The 25,968-nt window shown below is 39.6% G+C and overlaps 1 protein-coding gene across 2 annotated transcripts in view; it reads left to right on the top strand.

Annotated features, from left to right (window-relative positions):
• The window catches only part of LOC102026314 (chromosome unknown open reading frame, human C20orf194), a 128,447-nt gene that overhangs the window by 31,061 nt on the left and 71,418 nt on the right, over positions 1-25,968 (top strand). For both annotated transcript variants that reach the window (XM_013512268.1, XM_005380792.2), the window contains exons 8-10: positions 16,386-16,484; positions 21,473-21,528; positions 24,856-24,991. In XM_013512268.1, the coding sequence (XP_013367722.1) occupies positions 16,386-16,484; positions 21,473-21,528; positions 24,856-24,991 (291 nt within the window). The remainder of the gene's footprint in view (positions 1-16,385; positions 16,485-21,472; positions 21,529-24,855; positions 24,992-25,968) is intronic.

Genomic DNA, 25,968 nt, shown 5'->3' with positions numbered 1-25,968 from the left:
AAAAAAAAAAAAAAAAACCCACTGAAGATATTTAATTTGAAAAAAAGTAAGATACATTTATTTTAGTTTGCTTTAGTCAAAGAATAGAGCACTTTCTTCTTAGACTATTGTTCTGAATTTCCTCTTCCATGTTAGGTGAGGAAACTTTGCCTAAGGCAAAATCAAGACCCCTACCTAGCCTTGGGTTTAAGGTTTCACCTAAAGACATTCTTTCTGTTGGGCTGGACTTTAGTAAACATGGCAGAAGGTATTTTTTGCTTGTTTTGTTTTCTTTTGTGGTATGAAAAGATAAAAAGATGGGATATGGCTGACAGGAACCAAGAATTCAACAAGAGCGGCAAACTTGTTTTGTGGAGGGCCAGAGAGCAGCATTTTTGGCTTTGTGTGCCGTGCATGTCTGTTGAAACTACTCGGCAATGCAGCCATAGACAATGCTTAAAAGCATGGGTGTGTCTGTGTTCCAAGGAAACCTTGTTTACAAAAATAACGTGGCCTTCCCCAGGCTGTAATTTGCCAACTCCTAAGATACTAATTTTTCATCTGAACTTTGTTTTTGTTTTTGTTTTCTTCGTTTTTTTCTCCGGTACCGGAAACCGAACTCACAACCTTACGCTTGCCAGGCAGGCGCTTTTGCCGCTGAGCTAAATCCCCAGCCCCTCATCTGAGCTTTGAAAAAAATTTTCAGGTGAGGAAAGCAATTTTCAATTAGAAGCAATTAACAAAACTGAGACTACAGAAATAGGTACTATGGTTAAGCAGCTCAGTAGTGTCACTCAGAGGACATAGATGGACGTGCATGATCATGGGCTTGAGTATTCAAAAGTATTTGGCTTTTTAAAAATTGGTAAAGCTTTACCTGCTGTATCTTCTGTGATGTGTCACTTTAACTTTGTGCTTCCTATGTAGAATAGGGTAGATTAAAATTGGTCACTATCATTTCTCATGAGTGATCCATTGGAAGAGGCACAAAGAAAATTAGAATATCTGTCTCTCTCCCTCCCCCTGTACTTCCCCCTCCCCCTCAAAATTTTTATATCAAATTTTTTATGAAAAGTTTAAATCTAAATACAGGATATTCTAATATCATCTTGAATTTTTTTCTACCTTGGACTTGGAACAAGTGCTTACTGGGGGCTGGGGATTTAGCTCAGCAGCAAAAGCGCCTGCCTGGCAAGCGCAAGGTCGTGAGTTCGGTTCCCGGTACCGGAGAAAAACCAAAAAAAAAAAACAAGTGCTTACTGTAAGGAGTGTGTATTTATTTTAGTGAGGGATAACATTCAGTGATATGATCCATGTGCTACATGTTTCATGCTACTGTGGGACATTGGTTCTAGGTCCTTTGAGTAAGCAGAGTAAGAATAAAAGGATTTCCCTAGAATAATTTCCCTAGAATAATGAAAAGTTTAAATCAAAGTACTGAAAAAGGAATGCTGTGTCTCAGAAAATTGTCTCAGAATGATCAACACTGGAACATATCCTAGTAAAGTTACAGTATTAGGATAAAACAAACAAAAAACAGAAACAAATGCTTTGGTAGAGTCAGGCATGGTAGTAAATGCCAGTAATCTCAGGACTTAGGAGGCTGAAGCAGGAGGATTGCCTCAAGTGAGGCCAGCCTGGACTAGAAAGCAAGACCCTATCTCAAAGAAAAAGCTTTGATAACCAGACACAGTTGAAGGAGAAAATTCAGGGTGGGCATAGATTTTTCTCCACATCAGAAAAAAAGTAAAGCAACACCTGTAAAACATCCTTAAGAAAAAAAAAGTAACCTCAAATTTTTATATTGTGATTCAATTTATAAAGGGAACAAACTTTTTTAATTTTGGAAATGCATCTTGCTATGTAATCCAGGCTGGCCTTGTACTCAATATGTAGCCTAGGCTGGCCTCACACTTGAGAGTCTCCTGCCTCAGACTCCTGAGTGCTGAGATTACAAGCTGTGCCACCACACTCAACTTGGTGTGTGTGTGTGTGTGTGTGTGTGTGTGTGTGTGTGTGTGTTAGTTATTGGGGATTGAACCCAGGCCTTGTTCATGGTAGGCAAGTGCTTTACCACTGAGCTATATCCCTAATCAAACATTTTAAATGTATAAGTGTGAGGATCCATGGTTCTCCAGAGCTTCTGTAGAAACCTGGTAGAGGACAGATTCCAGCCATCACAATGTGACTGGAAAGCTACAGTGAAAGGACGAGCAGTGAGTGTAGATCTTTGATTATAGACTAAAGCGAAAGCATTTGTGAGAATTATGGTAGTATAATAGAGTGTGAGTGCATTAACCTTGTTTATGCAAATGACTTCGCTGACAGAAGCTGATAATGAGGTAATAATGAGAGACTTTTCTTTATCTCTATTAACTAGAAGATATCAAAAAACGCCATTTAAAACCCCCAAAAAATCAAGTAATAAAGACACATATATTTAATAAACTTGGATAGGTAAGGAAGGAAATGGGGAGGAAAAAGACTAATGCAAAAAGGAGAAAAAAACAAACTGAAGTGTTTCTCCTGCTCTCCGAACCCTTCTCAGGCCAGTGTTGGGATTATTTCTCTGCAGGCAAACACTTCTCTCATAGACAGCAGCTGGCTGGCCTCCAGTTCGACTCAGTTCTGACGCTGGCTACCTGGAGATAGCATCAGATCCCACGGGTGAGGATTCAGTTTCACAAGACCATCCCACCCGCACTTTGGATGCCAGTCACAAGTAGTAAATTATCACCTGTACTTCTGACTCAGCTATAAATGAGGGGTTCCCAAGAAACCCTCCTTGGGTTCAATTAATTTGCAAGGGTGGCTCACAGAACTCAGGGAAACACTTTAGTTGCATATACTTGTTTGGTTTGGTTTGGTTTTTTTTGAGACAGGATTTCACTCTTTAGTTTAGGCTGGTCTTGAACTCACTATGTAGCTCAGGTTGGCCTGAATTTGCAGTGATCCTCCTGCCTCAGCCTCCCAAGTGCTGGGATCACAGGCATGCACCATCATTAACCAGCTTATTGTAGCAGTGCTACAGAAGATACAGATGAATAGTCAGTGGAGGAGGTACATGGGGTGAGGCATATGGGAATGCAGTGCAGAGATTCCATGTCCTCCCTGGGAACCTTCACATACTGAGCTGTCCAGAAATACTCCAGACTCTCAACTTCTGGATTTTTACAGAAGTTTCATTAAGTGGATATGGTTGATTATGTCATTGGCGATCAGCTTAGCCCTCCATTCCATCTTCACTTCGCTGATACTGAGTGGTGGAGTTGAAAGTCCCAACCCTGTAATTGTGCCTTGGTCTTTTGGTTTTTGTTTTGTTTTGTTTTGTTTTTTTGTTTATTTTGTTTTTTTTCCGGTACCAGGACTCGAACTCACAACCTTGCACTTGCCAAGTGGGTGCTGTGCCACTGAGCTAAATCCCCAGCCCGCTGCCTTGGTCTTTTGGATGACTGGTCCCCAGCCACTCGTCATCTCCTTAACATAATTGCAGTACTGGGGAGACTGAGACAGGAAGCTGCCACAAGTTCAAGACCAACCTGAAATACATAGTGAGACCTTGTCTTTAAAAGAGAAAAGATTCCAAGGGTTTTAGAAGGTACATGTCAAGAAATTGGGAGGAAGACTAAATATGGTACATACTTCACAATAGTGTTACTAATTTTATTATTGGACATGGTTAGGGATTAATAGATACTGAGGAAATTGAGAATTAAGACTTTTACATTAATTACTAGGTAAGTGCTGGGATTGGGAAGTATTAAGATTTTAAACAGCATATTAAAGTTTAACCTTTCTCTTCTTCATATAAGGTAAAATAAAAACAAATTGGAGCTGGATTTATGGTACATGGCTATAATCCCAGCTATTCAATAGGGTGAGGCAGGAGGATTATGAATTTGAGGCCATCCTGGGCTACATAGTGAACCTGTGTCTCAAGAATGATGAAAGAAGTTGGGCGTGGTGGTACATGTGTATAATCCCAGCACTCAGGAGCCTGAGGCAGGAGGATCGCCATGAGTTCCAGGCCAACCTGAACTACATAGTGAGACCCTGTCTCAAAAAAATGAAAAAAAAGAAAAAAAAATTTAAGAGGAGAGATGAGTAGTTTGGGAGTGTCTGAGACCAGTGCCCCACTTGCATGTGCTGCCCTGAATGTGACCTCTGCAAGGTGCACTTGGGAGCCGAGGTAGCACTGCAGTGGGAGAGTACTGCGAGCATCTGGAGGCAGTGGAGAGGTCCGGTTAGGAGAGCACTGCCGCCGGAGCCACGGGGACACCTGCCGCTGAAGAAGCAGTAGTGGTGATCATCCCTGGCCATACACCAGGCCCTTTCCTGACTTTCAGACTTCCCATGAGCTTCACAAGCTTAGATAATACTAAGCGGGGAGGGAGCTTGGCATGGTGGTGCACACTTATAACCAAAGCTACTTGGAAGGCTGAGGCACAAGCATTACAAGTTAAAGCCAACCTGGGCAACTTAGTAAGATCCTGTTTCAAAATTTAAAAAGTAAAAAGGGCTGGAGATATAGCTGAGTGGTAAAGTGGTTGCTTAGGAGCTGGGGATTTAGCTCAGCGGCGCAGCACCTGTCTGGCAAGTGCGAGGTCGTGAGTTCAATTCCTGGTATGGGGGGGCGGGGGAGTGGTTGCTTAGCATGTACAAGGCCCAGGGTTTAATCCCAGCACCACAAAATGTAAAAAACCAAGGGGAATGAAGCCTTTTAAATGTCTGCTAGTAGTCTTTGCACCTGTCCTGAAATGTGAAGGCCAAGAGTTAGATTTACTTTTATTTAAAAATAATTAAGCTGATAACTCTTACCTAGAAGTACTCAAGATTGCTTCTTGGTGTAACTGCAGTAGCAGTGGGAACATAAACGATAAGGGCATGCTCAGGCTTGCTTCCCAGAGGACTAGCGCATGATGCATAGGGCTTGTCCAGATAGAGGTGGTGTGAACATTCTAGGTACCAGGAGAGTCCCAGAATCATCTTTTGTAAACACCGAGAGAAGGTGGTCATATGTGGCAGCCCTTGCTTAGCTCTACAGTGGGGCTGTGTATATGGGCTTAGCCACCCAGGAGCTACCTCTGCTGGATGCCAGCCCAAGGCTAAGTTCTATCTGAAGTTCATAGTCCTTGCCCACAGGCTGAGGGCTAAGGCAGGCTGGCATGGTCATTGGGGTTTCAGTCCTTAGCTGCTTGTCTCACCTTGAGTCTGAGCAAGTTGATTTTGTATCCAGCTGACCAGTTTGACCTATATACACAGAAACCATTTCCACAAATGCAGGGTTTGTGCTGGGAAAAAGAGCATAGTATGTCTAGTGAAAAATACACAGGCTGTAGCTGTCTTCTCTGGATACATTTCAGCTTTTGCTGCTTGTTAGTGTTGTATCCTTGGGCAGATCACTTTACTGCTCTGTGTCTCATTCTCATTTACAAATGCATACAGACAAGTACACAGAAAGTTAGGGAGACTAAAAAGTATAGTATATACAAAAGGACTTTTCCTATATACTGATAGTTATTTTTAGAATGAGAAGTCACGGCATTTTCCATTTTACTCATACCATGGAGCTGAAAGCAGTATTTAATAATACCAGTATATTCTTAAATTACTACTGGCATATCCACCTTCTTCAGGGGTAGTTATTGGGAGAAAACTACCTCATATCTTCTGTGTAGCCTCCAAGTGTTTTTTACCTAGGTTTTGTTTTTTTACCTAGTTATATTTTTTTAATCTAGAAAATAGCCAATAGCTACCATTCAAGTGTATAACTCAGCTTATTATCATATATGCAAGCTAAGATAGTGTCACTTTCAAGTGAAAATATACATTGAGTCTGTTTCTAGATTTTTTTGGGGGGGTACCGGGAATCAAACTCAGGACCTTGCACTTGCCAGGCAGGCACTTATGCCACTGAGCTATATCCCTGGCCCTCATTGAGTCTGTTTCTAAATTCTACAATTAAAAAACAAAACAGTACATTGTGTATTACTAACTGTATTGTTTCTTTCTGTGTCTTAAGTCTCAGAAAATGAAGCATTTCGGGTTAGCTGAAAGGATTGTACTGAGCCAATAGGCGCAGCAAAGACACGTATCACAGGGGTAGCTGCTGACCTATCCTCCCTGCCCCTGGTAACTGTGGTGTTGTGTCTGAGAGATGTAGGCAAACAAGGAAGTCAGAGGAAGCTCAGCAGCTCTCATAGCCAGTCTGGGGCTGCACTATAGTAGAGGCAGAGAAATTGCCAAATATTAGAGACATCTAATATGCAAAGTGTGGTAATGGGCACTTCATACAGATCACTTTGTTTAGTGTCTATAATAGTTCTGTAAAGCAGATAGTAATCACTCTAGTTACAAGTATGAGGTGTTTAGGCTCACAGAAGTTAAGATCCTTGTCCAAGGTCACATAGCCAATAAGAGGTAGAGCAGAGGTCCTAGCACACATCTGTCTTTTTTTAAAATTAATTTTATTGGTACACTTTAGATATGCATAACGATCACACTCATCATAGTGAATTTGTACACATAATGATCACATTCATCACAGAGAATTTGTACCTGTGCAAAATATATCTTAATTCTTTTTTCCACAATCTCCTCTCCTTCTTTCAACCCCACTTCCCCTCCTTATTTATAAAAGTTTTGTTTCCATTTTTTACCTATTTTCTTTTTTGTTTTCTTTTCCCTTCCTTCCCTTCCCTTCCTTGTTCCCCTTCCCACCTGAACATTTTCTTCCTATTTCCCAGTATCTGCTATATATTTTGGTCCTTATTTGCCCTTCTGGTTTCTCACACCAGAGAAACTGTGATATTTAAATATATGTGTCTGATTTACTTCACTTAAGAGTATGGTCTCAAGGTAGCATATATCTTTCTCTACAGAAACATACTTTCAGTGCTAAGATGTAGTGACAACAAGCTTCACATGCGGAGTTGATCTGGACCAGAGGAGTCAAATAGGCATGGAAGGTCTGTGCTTAAAGTGTCAGTTGAACAAGTAGAGAGTATGCTTCTTTTCAGAGTCCAGAAGGCTATGTAGGAATTAACTCTCCCCGAAGTGGGAAGACTGTTCCAGAACTAGTATCAAGGGTAACAGATGGACCTGCTAGCATGTGGCCCAGGAACCCAAAGCCTGAAAGACTGGCTTATTGGGCCATATTCAGAGATAGTATGGCAGGGAAGTCTGACCCAGGTACCTACCGATTACCTGTTACAAGTACATGAATACTTGGTACATAAAATGCATAAGTAAAAATAAAATGAGAGAACATTTCCCAAAATGTTAATGATTTTCTGTAATAAACAAATATTACTGACATACTTATTTTTAAAGATGTTTATTATTAAAATAACACAGACTCAGGCAATAGAATAATACTTATTACAATCTAGTGAATTATTATCAAGTAAGCAACAAAACCTTTCTAACTGCCCCAGAAGCAGTCTGGGTGCTTTCTGCCAAACTCATAGCTTCTTTCTTGCCCAAGAATAAATAGCACTATCATGAATTTTATTTATTTATTTTTTGTCTTTTTGAGACAGGGTCTCAGTATGCAGTTCAGGCTGGCCTTGAGCTCGCTTTGTAGCCCAGGCTGGTCTTGAACTTGCAAGGTTCCTCCTGCCTAAGCCTCCCAAGTGCTGGGATTACAGGCGTGTGCTACCATGCCTGGCCTGAGTTTTATGATAATCATCTCCTTACTTTCCTTTACACTTTTGTCTTCCAAATGTGCTTCCACAAGCACATAGTTCAGGGCTGCCTGCTGTGGCAGGTGTGCATGCTCTCATGGAGTGGAGTGTTAGATTTCTTTCTCTGTTAGTTCTTCTTCCACCTGTTTCCCCCACCCCCTTGCTGTCTGTTGAACGAGATCATTTGTCTATTTGTCTTCACTTGGTATTTAATTTTTATTACTGCGTGTCTGTACGTGACACATCCCTTTCCTGTTTTCAAAAGCGCTGTCTCTGTTTCCTATATCTATTTACTTCGTTCCTTAAATTATTTATACTATAGACTTCTCAATTATATAGACTTCTCAATTATTCTCTTCTATAATTATTTATAATTAGACTTCTCTAATTATTTATATTTATACTTGTAGACTTTAGAAACCCTGTGATATTTAAGCTTGTGCATCTAATTCTTTCGCCTAACATTATGATCTCACGGTGTATTCATTTCCCTATAAATGACTCAAAGTTGTCCTTTATGGCAAAATAGTACTCCATTGTGTGTAAATACCACATTTTCTTTACCCATTTGCCTGTTCATAGGTATAAAGGTTGTTTCCAAGATTTAACTATTGTGAGTTGTGCTGCTATAAATACAGGTATGCATGTTTCACTATAATCTAATGTCATCAACACTTTTGGGAAGATACGTAGAAGGAGAATAGTTTGTCAGATGGAATTTCTAGTTTTACTTTTTTGAGGAATCACCACATTGATTTCCATAGTGGTTGTACTAGTTTACATTCCTGCCATCAATGCAGAAGCATTCCTTTTTCTCAGAAGGCTTACTAGCATTTATTAGAGTTCTTGAGTCCATCCTTTCCAAAGTAAGATGGGATCTCCATGTTGTTTTAATTTGCATTTCTGTAATGGCCACAGATGTTAAACGTGTTTATTCGTTGTTTGTAATTTTTTTTCATGTGTTTATTGGCTGTTTGTACCTCTGTCTTTTTTTTTTTTTTTTTGAAACAGAGTCTCGCTATGCAGTTCAGACTGGTCTTGATCTTACTTTGTAGCCCAGGCTGGCCTCGGAACTCACAATGATCCTCCTGCCTCAACCTCCTGAGTGCTGGGATTACAGGCTACAGGCATGTGTACCCCACCACACCTGGCAAAACAAACAAATTCAGTTTTATTTTGTGTCTTCTTGAGGCAGGGTCTCTCTATGCAGTTCAGGTTGGCCTTGAGCTCACTTTGTAGCCCAGGCTGGTCTCGAACTTGCAACGATCCTCCTGCCTCAGCCTCCTGAGTGCTGGGATTGCAGGTGTGCACTGCCACTCCAGGCTGTTTATACTTCTGAGAAACGTCTGTTCACTTCAGTTGCCCATTTTTTGGTTGGGTCTTTTATTGGAGGGGGATCTGATTTTTTTGAGTTCTTTATTCAGGATATTAGTCTTCTGTCTGAGGACTCATGGTTGTCTGAGGAAAATAAATGCACCTTGAGATCATAGTTAAGTGAAATAAATTGGACACGAGCTTAACTATCATATGGCTTCTCCTTACCAGCTACTAAGGAATAGGTGGTAAAATTTTTTTACATTCTGTTGGTTATCTCCTCACTCTGTTGGTTGTTTTCTTTGCTGTGCAAAAGTCTTTCAATTTGGTATATTCCTGTCACCAGACACAGTCCAAGAGGGTTCCCACCAAGATAAGAATAAATACCTGCAGAATAAATTGCAAGTTTGCGGCTCCCATAGCAGAAAAAGAATTTTCAGAAGGCACTAGTCAGAGGCATGAAATGATCTATTAGTCAGAAATTTAAGGCCGGGTATTGTGGTGTATGCCTGTAATCCCAGCACTTGGGAGGTTGAGGTAGGAGGATCGCTGCAAGTTGGAGGCCAGCCTGAGCTACATAGTGAGTTCAAGGCCACCCTGGACTGCATAGTGAGACCCTCTACCAAAAAGAAAAGAAAACCCACAAATTTTAAAGTACACATTCAAAGATATAAAAGTGCTGGCCCTCGCCAGGCGTGGTGGCGCACGCCTGTAATCCCAGCACTCGAGAGGCTGAGGCAGGAGGATGGTTGCGAGTTTGAGGCCAGCCTGGTCTACAAAGTTAGCGCAAGTTCAGCCTGAACTGCATAGCGAGACCCTGTTTCAAAAAGACAAAAAAAAAAAAGTGCTGGCCCTCAGGAGAGGTGCATTATTTCCTTAGACTGGGAACATTTGTGTTTCTCTTTATTTATTTATTTTCTTGGTGCCAGGAATCAAACTCAGGACCAAGTGCTTGCCAGGCAGGCACTTCTACCACTGAGCTATATCCCTGGCCCTATGTTTCTTTTTAGAGGATGAAAACTATAGAAAGTTCTGTCTTGGGTCTTAGTTTATCTACAGAAAGATAATGGGTCATTCATAGAGAAAAGCCTGTTATACTGGTAAAAGAAGTATTCACAGATGAAAAGGCCAATTTAAGGCAGGGCAGGACAGCTCTTACATTGTATATTTTTTGGAGAAGATGATATACCTTCTTGGAAATCATTGCGAAAAGATCCAGAAATCAGGATGGCTATTTTTTTAATACCCTTTTAAAATTTATTCATTTCATGTTAGTGGGACCCTTAACTTGTCACCAAGTAAGACTATTCAAAACAAATATAATCTTCTTGAAAGATTAAAAAAACAAAAAGGCAGGGCTGATGGCACACACCTATAATCCCAGCATTTGAGAGGCTGAGGCAGGAGGAGTGTAATGAGTTCGAGGCCAGCCTGACTACAAATGAGGCCCTATTTCAAAAAAACAAAAGAAAAGAAAAAATCCAATTTGCAGGTAAAAGAGGATATGCAGGTAAAAGGGAATCCCCTAGGCTTATTGTGTTTTGGGAAAACAGAAAAAAAAAAATGGTTTTTATCTTTCTGTACCTTTTTGTTGGTGGTGGTGGTGGTTTTTTTGTTTGGTTGGTTTTTTTGTTTTGTTTTTGTTTTAGTCATTTTTGTTCTGTTTTTTTTTGGGGGGGGGGTTGTTTTTTTCCGGTACCAGAATGTTTTGGTCATTTTGAGACAGGGTCTTGCTTTGTAGTTCAGGCTGGCCTTTAACTCACTTTGTAGCCCAAGCTGGCTTTGTACTTGCCTCAGTCTGCCTGCCTCAGCCTCTGGAGTGCTGGGATTACAGGCATTCGCCACCAGGCCCAGCTGAGGCTTTTTTTAAATGGAGAATTTTTTTGTAATTAAGAAACTTCAGTGTTTTTATCATGAATGGATGTTGGATTTTGTCAGAAGCTTTTTCTGCACCTATTGAGATGATCATGTGATTTTTGGCCTTGCTTCTATTTATGTGATGTATTAGATTTATAGATTTCTGTATGTTGAACCATTCTTATATTACCATGTAGTCTCCTAAAAGTGGCTTGCCAAATAAATATTACTGGTTTGGGGTTGTTTGTCTCTCCTTTGGAGTTGGATTATAGGTTCTTCTCTCAGACAAAGCACTGAATGAAACAAATGATAGCAAAGTTTATTTGAAAAAGTGAAAGGGAAGAGTGAGGGAGAAACTGGCTTTGCAAAACAAGCTTGAGCTGAGTAAAAAAAGGACAAAGCAAGGTAAAAGTACACTCTGGAGGACACAAAGCAGACCATCATGAGGAAAGCCATGATAAGAGGTGTCTGTGTCCTTTTATGCAGTCCAAATCTTTTTTTTTTTTTTTTTTCCCTCCGGTACCGGGAACCGAACTCACGACCTTGCGCTTGCCAGGCAGGCGCTTTTGCCACTGAGCTAAATCCCCAGCCCCGCAGTCCAAATCTTAAGGAAATGTGAGAGGGTCCTGAGAGGCAGTGCCTCCAGCAATGTCAAGTCTAGGCCATCCTATCAAAACCTGCTTGAGAAATGCATGAACCACTCTGGGCATGTGTCCCTGGATCTTGTAATTAACAGGTCACACCTACTTCCCCACCCAGTTTTGCCGTGCCTTAATCCTCTGTGTCACTTCCATCCCTGTATGATCATTTTGATGATTCATTGCATTTGCCAATATCTTGAGGATTCTGTGTCTATTTTTATTAAAGAAATGGGCTTGTAGTTCTGTTTTTTGTTTGGGTCTTTGTCTGGTTTGGAATCAGAGTAATGATAGCTTGTAAGAATGACTTTGGAAGTACCCTTTCCCTTTTAATTTCATTAGAGTTTGAGGCCTTAAATTTTCCCTGACATTCTTGTAGAATTCAGTGGTAAACCCATCTCGGGCTTTTCTTAGTTGGCAGGTTGTTCTGTTGTTGTTTTCATATTTTGGGGGTTTTTTTTAACTGCTTCATTTTCATTGCCTGTTATTGGATTATTCAGGGTTTTAACATTTTCTTAGTTTGGTTTTGATTATTCATATTTATGTAGAACTCTATCCATTTATTCCAGATTTCCAATTTATTGGAGTAGTACAGGTTTTCATAATATTACTAGTAATCTTCTAGATTTCAGTGGTGTCCATTCTAATTTTTCCTTTCTTGTTTCTAGTTGCACTGATTTGGGTCTTTTCTTTCCTTTTTTTTGGTAAAATTGTCTAAGGATTTGTCTTTTGTTTATTCTTTCAAAGAACCAACTCTTTGATTCATTGATTCTTTTTATTGTTTTTTAGTCTTAATTTCTATCTGGTCTTTATAATTTCCTTCCTTGTACTAGCTTTGGGTTTGAATTGTTCTTATTTTTCTGAAACCTTGAACTGCATTATTAGGTTACTTATTGGGATCACTTTGTTTTCCCGATGGAAGCGTTTATAGCTATAAACTTCCCTCTTAGGACTGTTTTCATTGTGTTCCATAGGTTGTGGTATGTTGTACTGGCATTATCGATTGATTCTAAAAACTAATTTCTTCCTTAATTTTCTCTGTGACCCATTGATTATTCAAGAGTGTATTGTTTAGCTGAGTGTGGTGGTGTAAGCCTGTAATCTCAGCATTCTGGAGGCTGAGGCAGGAGTATAGCCATGAGTTTGAGGCCAATTAGGCACATAGTGAGACCCTGTTATGAGAAAAAAAAAATGTATTGTTTAATCTGCATGTGTTTGCATAATTTCTGTAGAGTTTTGGGGAGGTTTTTTTTTGCCAATGATCTCTAGTTTCATCGCACTATGGTCTGGAAATTGCGTAGGATAGTTTCAGTTCTTTTGTACATATTTAAGAATGCGTTATGGACTAGTATGTGATCTATCTTGGAAAAAGTTCCATGTGCTGCTGAGAAGAATGTGTATTCTATTATGGTTGAATGGAACACTGTAGATACCTGTTAAGTCTTACTTGTTCAGAGGTTTGGTTCAAATCTGATATTTCTTTGATATACTTGTTAACCTATTTTGTGACAATAGGGTATTCTCTCATTATAGGGATTTTTAAAATTTCATTCCTTTGATGTAGCTCAAGTTTTTTGTGGGCTTTGTATTTCCTCATTATTACCAATTAAATGTAGAAGTTTCATGGTTTCAGAACTGATATTCAGAGGAAAGACTACTTCTTAGAAGGTATTATATTCTTTATTAAGAAGCATGTAATGTTTTTCTTTTTGTTTTTTGAACAACCATTGCTGTGCAATCCTGTCTTAATTCACTAATGTATAATGGTAATTGGAACTCAGTACTGTAATTCCTTCTCCATTTATATTACTTTTATACAAGGCCGGGTGTGGTGGCACAAGCCTGTAATCCCAACATGGGAGGCTGAGGCAGGGGGATCATTGCGAGTTCGAGACCAGCCTTGGATACAAAGTGAGCTCAAGGCCAGCGTGAACTGCATGGGGAAACTTTGTCTCAAAAAAAAAAAAAAAAATCTATTTTTGATCCAATTAAATGCAGGGGATGGGATGATATATTACTTTTTTACAAAGAAACAGTCAGTTTGCTAGTTATATGGTGTGACATTCATACAGAAGTATGATCAGCATTTAAATGCTTGCCTTTTTTTTTTCTTTCAGGTGGTACTGGGCATTGAACTTGGGACCTTTGCACTGAGCTGTTTCCCCAGCCCTTTTTATTTGTTATTTTGAGGCAGAGCCCTGCCCTGTCACTAAATTTCTTAGGCTGCGGTCAAACTTGTGGTCTTTGCTTAGGCTCCCAGAGTGCTGGGATTATAGGCATGCACCATGATACCTGGCATACTCTTGCCTTTACATCTCAGTTTTTACAATAAAGTTGGTTCCTAACCATTCTTCAGAACTAACCATTTAGGTTTTTAAATATATGTAAATTTGAGCTCGTAGATGTAGATATATTTGAAATATTTATATCCATTGCAGATAATCATCTTTCATGATACTCAGGTTGTTCTGTCTTAGGTAATAAATTTCATTCAAGTTGGTTCGCATTTTTTTTTCTTTTCTTTTCCTTTTACCTTTTCTTTATCCAGTATTGGAGGTTGAACCCGGGCATTACATCTCTAGCTGTTTGTTTGTTTGTTTGTTTGTCTGTTTTTAGACAGTCTCACTGAGTTGCTCAGGCTGACTTCAAACTTAGAACCCCCCTGCCTCAGCCTCCTGAATAGCTAGGATTATAGGTGTGTGCCACCATGCCTGGCTGATTCACCCTTTTAATTCAATACTAATAGTTCTTGGTAACTTCCTTGCCAACTATTAAGATAACGTGGTCCAGACAAATATCTCATATACTTCCTGTTCTGTTCCAGATCTGGAATTAGTCTTTTCTCTAATAAATTCTGCTTTCTTTGAATGGGAAATAGTATTTCAGCACTGCAGTCTTGAGTAATAGGAATGCTCATTACTTCTGATTTGGTCATTGTTTCTAGATCTCTTCAGTAGACAGAGTTAGATAATTCTCATTTCTCTCCCTGTCCATCCTTCTCCTTCCCTTTACTTCCCTCCCTCCCTTCCTTTCTTCCACCCTCCCTTTCTTGCCCTCTCCATCTCTCCTTCTGTGTATATGTATGTACAGTCAATTGTCACTTAATAATGGGATATATTCTTTTTTTTTGGTACTGGGAATTGAACTCAGGACCTTGCACTTATCAGGCAGGTGCTTGTTCTGCTGAGCTATATCCCCAGCCCTTTTTTTTGAATAATGGGCTGTATTCTGAAAAATGTGTTATTGGGCAATTTTGTCCTTGTGCAGAAATCATAGTATATACTTACAAAAACCTAGGTGGTGTATGGCCTATCTAGCACATACCTAAGCTATGTGGTATATACATCATTACGCAGTATATATACATACATACATACACACATACACATATACACACTTGCCTGACTTGTTTCATTATACGTTATATAGAAAATGTATTCATAAAATATCAACACTGTCACTTACATGCTTACTGAAAAGAATATATATTATATGCATGTATGCACATATCTGAATGGAAGGATAGATAGATAGAGAGATAGATAGATAGATAGATAGATAGATAGATAGATAGATAGTCTATCTGTCTGGGAAGCAAGTAGAGAAGCCATTAGTTGAGAATGCTGTTTACATTAAATATTCCAGCAGAGGTTCATTGTATTTCCTACAGAAATAGAGTCGGTCCATGGCTGGCACAGAGGTCTGCGTACCTGAGTGTCCTCCACTGGAAGGGAAGTGTGGAAGGAGAGTATAGATCCAGCCTGTGAGCTTTGGTCCAGCAGACAGAATGTCTGTTGTGAGCAGAGCACTAGGCTGGATACCTGACATACTCATCCTTACAAAGTGCAAGATGAGCAGTGAATACATGTTACTATACAATTTGAATACACATTAGTAACTTCAAAATAAGCCCAAAGGTACTACTTTAAGAGTATCTTAAGCAAGTTATAGCTAGAGTATTTTTGTTAACTGATGATGCCTTGCAGAAAAGTAGGTAGCAAAATGCAATATACGGTGATTGAAAACCAGCATGAGTTCAGAGAGGAAGCTGACAGTGGCAAAGCGCCTGCCTGGCAAGCGCAAGGTCATGAGTTCGGCTCCTGGTACCGGAGAAAAACCAAAAAAAAAAAAAAAAGTTAAAAAGTTAAAAAGTTAAGCAGAGAGGAAGCTGAAAAGCAGCTAGCATAGGATAGGAAGTGGAGGGCATGTGGAGGATAATCAGCTGGGAAGGAGTAAATTCCTCAGTACTCACTTGGCCTCTAGCAAGAGAGGATTCCGTGCCACCTCTGCCCTTCTGAACTGCTAAGGTTAGCTCATTCATTTGTCCTTCAGCGAAGCTTCTTGCTGTGAGATTTCTGGAACTGGACATAATAATGTCCTTAGGGGCCCTCATAAATAAGTTTTTCCTTTCAACCAGAGTTGATAAAATAAGATGCTTCAGGGCTATTAGCTACCTTTTTGAAACAACTTTTTGGGATATAGTTCATGTACATAAAATTCATCCATTTTTAAATTTACAGTTCAGGGATTTTAGTAAATTTACAGAGTTGTGCAACCATCACCACTAATTTTTTAATTTTTTCATCAACCCAGAAAGTTAGTCTTCAGTTAGTCTTCACCTCAACAGCCAGCCCCAGGCAAGTCCTAGTCTACTTTGTGTCTCCATAGATTTCCCCTCTCTGAATATCTCATATAAATAGACCACATTTCTGGTCTTTCACATCTGGCTTATTTCACTTAATGTAATGTGCTTAAGATTCATAGATGTCGTAGCATAGATCAGCAGTGTGCCACTACCTTTTAACCTGCTCATGCATACAGTCAGGTATTTTGAGATCAGTTGCAGTTTCATGATTCTGGTTTTCTGAAGTCCATCCTTTATGTGACATTTTCTTTATCATTTTCTTCCTAGGATTTGGTGGCTTTTGAACATCAGTGGACTAACTTCTTCGCTAATTTTGACACAGAAATTCCTTTCCTACTGGAACTTTCAGAATCTCAGGCTGGTGAGGTATGTAAAAGAAGAGTGAAAGAGTGAAGAAATTGGTTGATTTGTATATTGTTTATATTTGTTATTTAAATTTTTATTCTCATTGTGGTGGTGCAAAACTGTAATCTCAGTACTCAGGAGACTGAAGCAGGAGGATCATCATGAGTTCAAGGGCAGTCTGGGTTACATAGTGATTTCAGGGCCATGCTGAACTGCATAGCAAGACCGGTCTCAAAAAAACACCACCAAAATTATCCTCAAAATACAGCACAATCCTAATTCATTTTGGCTATTATTTCCTTAAGCTGTGTTGTATGCCAGAAAAAATGCCCCTGCTGTGCCTGTCCATATAGAAAAAGTTGTTTTGAGGACAGAGGTGCATCAGCATAGTAGAGTGCTTGTGAGGCTGTGAGTTCAACCCTCAGTGCCTCAAAAAAAATTTTTTGTTGTTTTTTTTCCTGTGCCACCTTCTCTACTAGAAGGAAATTCACTTTTCAATCAGTGGTGCTTCTGTGAGCTGGGAATTTATTGAGCACTAGTTACTAATTCTCCATGTGTAAGTAACACAGCTTTGTTAGCCGAACCTCCAGATCATGAATGTGGAGCTGCCTTTCCAAGCAAACTGATGGTGAGCAGTTACCAGGTTCAGACTAAGACCTGCTCCATGAGTGAAGTAAAGTAGTTAAGTGCGGCCAAGGCACAGGGCAGTCACAAAAAGTGGCCCACAGGAAGGATGAGGAGGGCTGGCTTGCACTGCCCGGAGTCTTCCTTGGGCTTACACTGCCAGTCCTTCTGCAGGGCATGCTGTGGCCCAGACCAAGCCCTCCTCCTGATCATTTGGAGCTGGAGTTGTTCTTGTCATGCATTTGAACAATGTTATGTTTTTAAAAATTTAATCAGTGAGAAAAAGTCTTACATGTTTGCCCACGTCATTACTTTCTCTGGTGCTCTGTTTTCTCTACATAGGCCCGGATTTCCACTTGGCATCCTGCTTTCAGAAGGATGTCCTATAACATTTCTTGTGGTTCAGATCTTCTGATAATGAATCTGTCAGCTTTTGTATGTCTGAAAAAAGTGTTTCACCTTCATTTTTAAAAGAAAATTTTGCCATATGTGGATTTTATTTTATTTTATTTTATTTTATTTTGGTTCTTTTCCAGTACTGAGAATCGAATTCACGACCTTGCGCTTGCCAGGCAGGCGCTGTGCCACTGAGCTAAATCCTCAGCCCCTTTATTTTATTTTTGATACCAGGAATTTAACTCAGCACCTTGTGCTTGCAGGGCAGGCACTGTGCCACTGAGCTATATCCCCACCCCATATGTGGATTTTAGGCTGACAATTTTCTCCTTTCAGTGCTTGAACGACGTTGCCCCATTCTGTTCTCATGCACATTGTTTCTGGTGAGAAGTGTCTCACCCTAATCTTTGATTCTCTGCCCATACCAGGTCTTTATTTTCCCTCTGGAGGCTTTTAAGATTTTCTCTTTATTACTGGTTTGAGCAGTTTGATTAACCATGTTGCTGGAGTTTTCTTCGTGTTTTTTGTGTTTGAGCTTCTTAGTTTGGTGAACTTAGTTTTTGTCAGGCTTACACAGTTTTTGTCCAGTATTTGTTCAAATATTTTTTTCTGTCCCAAAGGTCTCTTCTTTCCTTTAGGGACACTAGTTACCCTTAAAATAGACTATTTCAAGTTGTCCCTTATCTCCCTGATGCCTTTTCCAGTTTTTAAAATTTTTTTCCCATCTCTTATTACTATGGCTAAAAGAGTTAAAGATATTGGAAAAGGGTTTTTGATTTATGTGTTCTGTGTGATTTGTACAAATGACAGATACATGTATATTTTCTTATATCCTTTTCTTTCTTGCATTAAAGAGTAGCATGGAGTTATTTCCATTTTGCTCTTTTACCTAATAATAAGTCCTAGAACTTACTCCAAATTATTTGATTGAAATTTTCTGATTTTTTTTTAACCCCTGATACTAGGGATGAAACCTAGGGACTTGAGGGTATGCTAGGCAAGTACTTTACCACTGAGCTACATCCCCTCTGAAAATTTCCTCATTTTTTACAGTTTGTGGTACTCCATTATGTGGATTTATCTTAATTTATTCAACTGCTTGCTTATGTATACATGTGTAGGTTATTTTCATTATTTTACCATTGCAAATAGAACCAGAGTAAATAACTTTGTACTTATGTATTTTCATATGGTTAGAGGGGTATATACCTAGTAATGGGATAGCTGGGTCTAAAGGTAAGCACATATGTAGTTGTGTTAGCTGTTGCCAAATTCCCTCCAAAGGAGGGTGTACCATCCTAATTTGCATTCTCACCAACAATGTATGAGAGTTCCTGTTCCTCCACACCCTCATGGACGGAGTATGTTGTCGTACTATAAAAGATTTTGCAGTCTTATAGTATTGTTTTAATTTATCTTTTTCTAATTATGAGCAAGTTTGAATATTCTTTCATATATTTATCATTTTTAGTATATGAAGTGAGCACAGAATATTTTATATTTTGTTTTTATGTCTGTGTGTATGTGAGCACACATACACTGGGGATAAAACCCAGGGCTTCGCACGTTATAGAAGCACTCTACCACTGAGCTACATCGCAAACACAGATTTTTTTAGGAAGTCTATTGTCCCTTAGCTTTCTTTATATGTATATTTCAAATATTTGTTCCATATTTATCTCAGATGCTTTACTTATGATTTCTTTTGCCATGGAAACTTTTATTTTTATATAAATGTGTCCATATTATCTTCATATTTCAAGTCATTGTGCAGAGAAAGGCTTTGATTAAAGGTTAAAAAATAATTTAGGGGTAGAGTGCTTGCCTAGCTGGCATGTACAGGGCCCTGGATTTAATCCCCAGAACTGCATAAAAAGAATAACCCATCCACTAATATTTGCATGGTTTAAATTTTTATACTTAATTCCCTAATCCACATAGAAGTTTTGTTTGTGTGATGTGAGAGAGAGATCTAATTTTATGGGGTTTTCCTGCAAATGATTAACCAGTTAGAATTCCAGCTGTGGAATTCGCTAGCTCTGTAACCTTGGCTAACTTTTGTGTCTTAGCCAGTTCATCTGTACAGAGGGGACAGTAATAGCATGAATCTCTTTGGCTGTTATTAGGAATCCTTGGCATGATTGATTTCAGTGCCTTTCACATTTACATGATAAATTTACTCACAGAACAGAGTGAATTTTAGTTATTATTATTTCAACCTAACAGAGATTTTACTGATCAGTAAGACAAATACCAAAACTCTAATTGACAAATACTCAGAGAGTGAAAAACAGATAGTTACAAGGAAAAATTTGGATGGCCACTAAACATATCCAGAATAATCTGCATTAAAAAGTAAAGGGATGTAAAATAAGATAATAGTCAGGTACCATTTTTTATTGGCCAACTTGGCAAGCTATTTAAATTTGTTGCATAGGCAGTGCTGGTAATAAGACCAGAGATAAGCACGCTCACATTGTGAAGTAGGCATGTATATTGGTAGAACTGTCTTGAAAAACAATTTGGCAATATAGTCATTTCTTTATACCCTATATATAATTTTATCTCCACAGCTGCTTTGGGAAATAGAGCTACAGATAAAATTTATTTTTATTTATTTATTTTTGTTGTTGTTACTGCTTTTGAGTCAGGGTCTCACTTTGTAGTGCAGGCTGTCCTTGAACTCATTGTATAGCCCAGGCTGGCCTTGAACTCAAGGCAGCCCTCATGCCTCTGCCTCCCAAGTGCTGGGACTGTTTGCACCACCACTCCCGGCTCTGCAGATAAAATTTATTGAAAGTCATTCATTACAGTACTTTTGTTTTATTTTGTTTTGTAATCCAGGTTGGCCTCAAACTCAAGGTGATCCTCCTGCCTCAGCCTCCTGAGTCATGGGAGTATGCTACCACACCAGGATCATATAGTATTTTTCTTGATATAGACAAGTTAGTAACAGTATAACTCTCCAAGAACAGAGGACTATTTATAAATGTTAGTACTATCATATGCAGTTTATAGATGTACCATAGAAAAAAGATTTGAAGAAATACACACAAATATTAACAGTTCTTACAGATTATTGATGGTTTTTATTGTATTCTACAATGAACATATATTAGTTAAATAATTGGAAAAATACAACAAGTGTCCTTTAGGGAAAATAAAATTCCTTTTGGAAATTTTGAACACTTTAGGCACTAGAATCTGCATGTTAATTTAAGAAAATTTCATAACAAAATAGTAAGAGAATAACAATAGTTAATACACTGTGTGTCATGCCAGGCATAGTAGTATAGACCTGTAATTCCAGCACTAAGGGAGCTGAGACAGGAGGATCACTCGCAACTTCAAAGCTAGCATAGACTACACAGTGAGTTCAAGGCTGGCCTAAAGTGTATAGAGACACCCTGTCTCGAAGAAAAAAAAAAAAAAATACACTGTGTATCATAATCTTAAAGGTAGTTACTCAGAGTATAACACATAGACAAAAAAGACTGTTAAAAAGAAGAAACAGCTCAAGTCAGTGTACTATATTCTTTTCATTCTTCTTTGTTGCTCATTTTAAATTAGTATATTAATTAATATAATTGTTTATAATTATTTGTAAAAAAAAACATTTAAGTAGAAGAAAAACAAGATCTCTGTAGAGGTACAACTTGGACCATAGGTGGTAGTTGGTCCAGTTTTCTTTCACTAGTTAAAAACTATAAATTTAAAAAAATTTGTTTTATTTTTTTCTTTTCACAGCATTTTTCTTCACTAATTTTTGTTTGCTTGCTACCTGTCCCCAAAATTCAGTTGCTGTCTCCCACACTGGACATCTGTGTTTTTACAGTAATCTGTAAACCCTCTCACTATACCTCCTCTCTCTCATATGTGCACATGCACACGTAACTCATGTCCTTGCCGTGTGGGTATATACATGTGTTAGGGGTCTTAGGATTATTTTACAAACTGTGATCTCATATGCAGTGTTGGCTTCTTTTTAGCCATTCAGAAGTTACTTCAGTCATGGGATGATCTCCAGCCATATCACTGAAAACAGGTGAGGCTCCTGTGGAGGAAAAGTGAAAGATAATGGAGAAAAGCAGATTGACAAGGGAGGTGGATGGGGGGGGGCAGAAGCTTGAGTCAAGAGTATGCATTGGTGTCAGTCCTCAAAGGGTAAAAAAATCCATGTTCTGTAAATTTGTTTTACTGTTTCTGTATTTTTGTATTTGTCTTATTTTTCTGTAGTTTTATAGTAAAGTGGTTTTAAAACATTATAGCCATGCTCCCCTATAATCCTAGCACTCGGGAGGCTGGGCAGGAGGCTCGCTGCAAGTTCAAGGCCAGCCTGGGCTACAAAGTGAGTTCACGGCCAGCCTGAACTGCATAGCAAAACCCTGTCTCAAAAAGGTAAAAAACAAAAACAGAAAAAAATTACAGCCTACCAAAATCTAAAGAAAGGAATATTTATTCCATCCTCAGCTCAGGAAAGCAAGAGAAAACAGAGTACCCAGAGCTGGGAAGGGGAGCAGCAAAGCCTTGCGGGGAAATAAGAGGGATCCTGGAGCTTTGTGCAGTGGCAGTATTGAAATGAACCAGTAAGGTTTATCTGAGGTGCAATTATTGCTAAGCCGGATCTGCAGTAAAGGCTCAGCCTCCCGAAGAAAATGGGAGTAGCACCAGGCATGTTGGCACATACCTGTGATGCCAGTACTTGGAAGGCTGAAGCAGGAGGCTCACTACAAGTTCGAGGCCACCCTGGGCTATATAGTAAGTTCAAGGCCAGCCTCAACTACATAGCAAGACCTGCCTCAAACTAAATAAATTTTTCGCCAGGATTAATGTGTAGCATAATACTATGCATCCAAAAGGTGAGAATTACTTCTTTAGTTTCCTGAAAAATTGTATTAGTGTATTGCGTACTGTACATCATGCTGGGCGGTGCACGCCTGTAATCCCAGCACTTGGGAGGCTGAGGCAGGAGGATTGCTGTGAGTTCCAGGCCAGCCTGGGCTATATAATGAATTCAAGGTCAGCCTAACTTGTAAAGAAAGGCCCTGTCTCAAAAAACCAAAAAAAAAAAAAAGGAAGGGAAGAAAAGAAGAAAGAGGGGGAAAAAGAGGGGAAGGAGGAAGAGAGCAGAAGAGTTCGGAAGTGGTTCCTTCTGCATTCTCATCAGGACCAGCAGGAGGCACTGATGGAGAGGAGATGGCTCTTTGCCCTTTCTTTTTACAGTGTTAATCCAATCTGGTAAGGAGATAAATTACTCCGCTGGAATTTAGACTCATGTGTTTTATGCCTAAAGCATTACTTAGCTTGCATTGATTTTCAGAAGAAAAATCACTTTTGTATGTTCGTGCGTTTTTTTGAGACAGGGTCTCACTGTGTAGTCCAGGCTGGCCTCCAACTCACAGTGATCCTGCCTCAGCCTCCCAAGTGCTAGGATTACAGGTAGACCACTAAACCTGGTGGTCACATTTATTTTTAACAATTGCCTGAAGCTTAAGTACATTTTAAAGAGGAATGAAATGAAATGCAAAAAATTTTCTACATAATGCACATTAAGAGCAGTTTAAAGAAAGAATAGAAGAGACAATCGTTTAAAATATTCTTTCCAAACCTGTCATGGTGGCACATGCCTATAATCCCAGCACTCAGGAGGGTCACCACAAGTTTGAGGCCAGCCTGGGCAACATAATGAGTTCAAAGCCAGACTGAACTGTATAATGAGACCCTGTCTCAAAAATACATTTTTAAAAATATTCTTTCTATCATTGAGTATTTACTGAGAACAAATGATATACTAAGGAAGAGCGATACATGGTTAAAAAGTAAACAGAACAAATACAGTCTCTGCGCACGTGGAATTTTAGTGTAGTGGAGCAATAGACATTAACCAACAACCTCACAGAAGTACATTTACAAAGAGGAGCAAGAGATAAACGGAGGGGTGGGGGAGAGCAAGGGGACATGAAAGGAATGAAGGTACGTTATATACACGTACCAACTTCTCACAAGGAAGGTAAACATTATGTACTGCACACATACAGTAATTTAAAATGGAAAAAATAAATACTAAAAAAAAGAAATCATTACAAAATCTGGGCCTTAAAAGAACATGTGGTACTACAGTGAAAACTGTAGCTAAAGAGAGCCTGGCCTCCCCTCAGGGGGACATGTACAGTGAGTGGAGATAATCGAGAGAAGGAAGCGTAGCAGAGGTCCTGAGACGAGAGAACAAAGACAGCATGAGCTCAGCTGTAGTGCAGGAGCTGGGGAGAGTGACCTTCTATGGACCTGAAGAAGCTGAGCGACCATGTGTGTTCTTGTTGGCCATGTGCAAGTGCCTTCTCCTGAGAATGGTATAATGACAGTAAATGCTTTGCGTGTTTAAAAAATTACTACTTTTGGAAAATGGATTATAAAGATTGAGTGGATGCAGGAAAACAGGAAATCTTACACATGTTCAGGGAGGAAAGGGTAGCAGCACAAACCAGGATTGTGGCCACATGGTTGGAGAGAAATGGATAAGTTGGAAGGATTTTCAAGAGGTTTATTGGATTGAGAGGGTGAAGAAGCAGAAGGCCATTGCATTTGTTTGGTGACTTTTGCGAGAGCTCTCTGGATGAAATGACTAAGGGAGGTTACTCAGGTTGGGCTGAGCTGTAAGCAGAAAATGGGAGAAGGGTGGAGTCCAGCCAAGAAAGGGGCAGAAGGTGTGTGGTGGAACAGGGGCACACAGGGGTAGTGACGAGACCATGCGCAACTCTTGTCCCCTCCTTCCTGAAAGTTACTCAGGAACTAGTAACTGCTACTGTCTGTCTAGTCTGCCTCTTGCAGCTGTCATACTTTAAAACCTATGTTCCTATTAAAATGTTACATTTGCCGGGCGTGATGGTTCACACCTGTAATCCCAGCACTCGGGGGCGCTGAGGCAGGAGGATCATCACAAGTTCAAGACCAGCCTGGGCTACAAGAGTGAGCTCAAGGTCAGCCTGAACTGCATAGCGAGACCCTGTCTCAAAAAGACAAAAAATTAGTTAATGAATTAATTAAATAAAATATTTAAAACTAGGGTTTTGCTCCATCACGGCATCATGGACAGCAAATTTATGGGACTATGATTTCTCAAAAAGGAGGACAGACTGAAAATATAAACAGCATGGGTACAGTTACATGCTGAAATGGCTGGTCCCTGTGGGTCACTAGGAAGAACCAGAGACATCTGGCATCCCTTCCCGATCTACCAGGAACATTAGATAGACTACTCTGCTCACGGCACAGGACATCAACCAGAAAAACCCTGGAACTCACTCAGCTCTGATGAAGTTGCCCTGGCTAGGAATCTCCTCTAATCACTTGGCTTTTTGACTTGCCGTTCCAGCCCTAATCGACAGCCATTTGTTCTCTTTGGTAATCACTCCACACGAGATAACCTGAATGCTGGCAACTTTAACTTCCCTTCCGAAGGTCACCTGGTACGCAGCACTGGTCCTGGTGGGACCTTTGCCAAACACATGGTGAGTAGCTGGACTGCTTGTTGCTTAATTAGCTTTATAACCAAACTGTAGGAAAAGGCTGGTGGGCAAATGGAATCTTTTCCACTTAGTAATTTGATTTAACCCTGAATGTGAAGTTGTTTTGGAGTAAAAAGAAATTATTAGACACTGTTTTTTTTAAAAGTACTAGGTATGATTTGAAAATGTTTAATTTAGAAATAAAGAAAAAAGGTTTGAACCATACTTTTATGTATCATTTTAAGACGAATTTTATTATGTCCTGTTACATTTAAGGATATAAACAGGGTAGAGTGGTGCACACCTGTAATCTGAGCACTCAGGAAGCTGAGGCAGGAGGATCACTTTGAGTTCAAGGCCAGCCGGAACCGCATAGTGAAATCTTGTCTCACAAAGACCAAAAAAAATATGTATATAAACCTTCATGATCATTATTCTTTTACTGGAAGTACCAGGAGAGCTTTGCTTTCATTATATTGTCTTTTACATTCTTTTTTCTTCTTCCTAAGATGGACTCTATGTAGTTCAGGCTAGCCTTTCACTATGGGAGGTTAGTCTGGCCTGGAACTCACAGTGATCCTCCTGCCTCAGCTTCCGGAGTTCTGGGATTACGGGAATGCACCACCATACCTCACTGTCTTTTACATTCTTTAAAGGAAACATTAGACTTACATATAGGATTCTAATGCTTGTAAGAGTCTATGCTAACAAATTTAATGTGTTTTCAAAATGTTTCTAGCAATAAGGAAAGCTAAGGTGGTAGGTACTGTTATTTTTCCTTTGGGTTTGGAGAACATATGACCCAAGTAGGTGTAGCTTAGTCTCTCTGGACTACACACAGGACACTGGGCTCCCGCCAGCCGGATATAGGACTCCCAGAGTGTGTGTGCTGTCACCATCTTGCTGTTCTGCAAAGGGAGGGCTCAGTTCCATTTTAGTCACCCAGACACTCGCAGAGAACATAGAAAATGCTAGGTGAG

This window comes from Chinchilla lanigera, unplaced genomic scaffold (assembly GCF_000276665.1).
Source record: "Chinchilla lanigera isolate Chin_1 unplaced genomic scaffold, ChiLan1.0 scaffold00014, whole genome shotgun sequence".
Classification (NCBI taxonomy): Eukaryota; Metazoa; Chordata; class Mammalia; order Rodentia; family Chinchillidae; genus Chinchilla; species Chinchilla lanigera.
The sequence above is the reverse complement of the archived record's forward strand: the minus strand, read 5'-3'. Positions and strand labels throughout refer to the sequence as shown.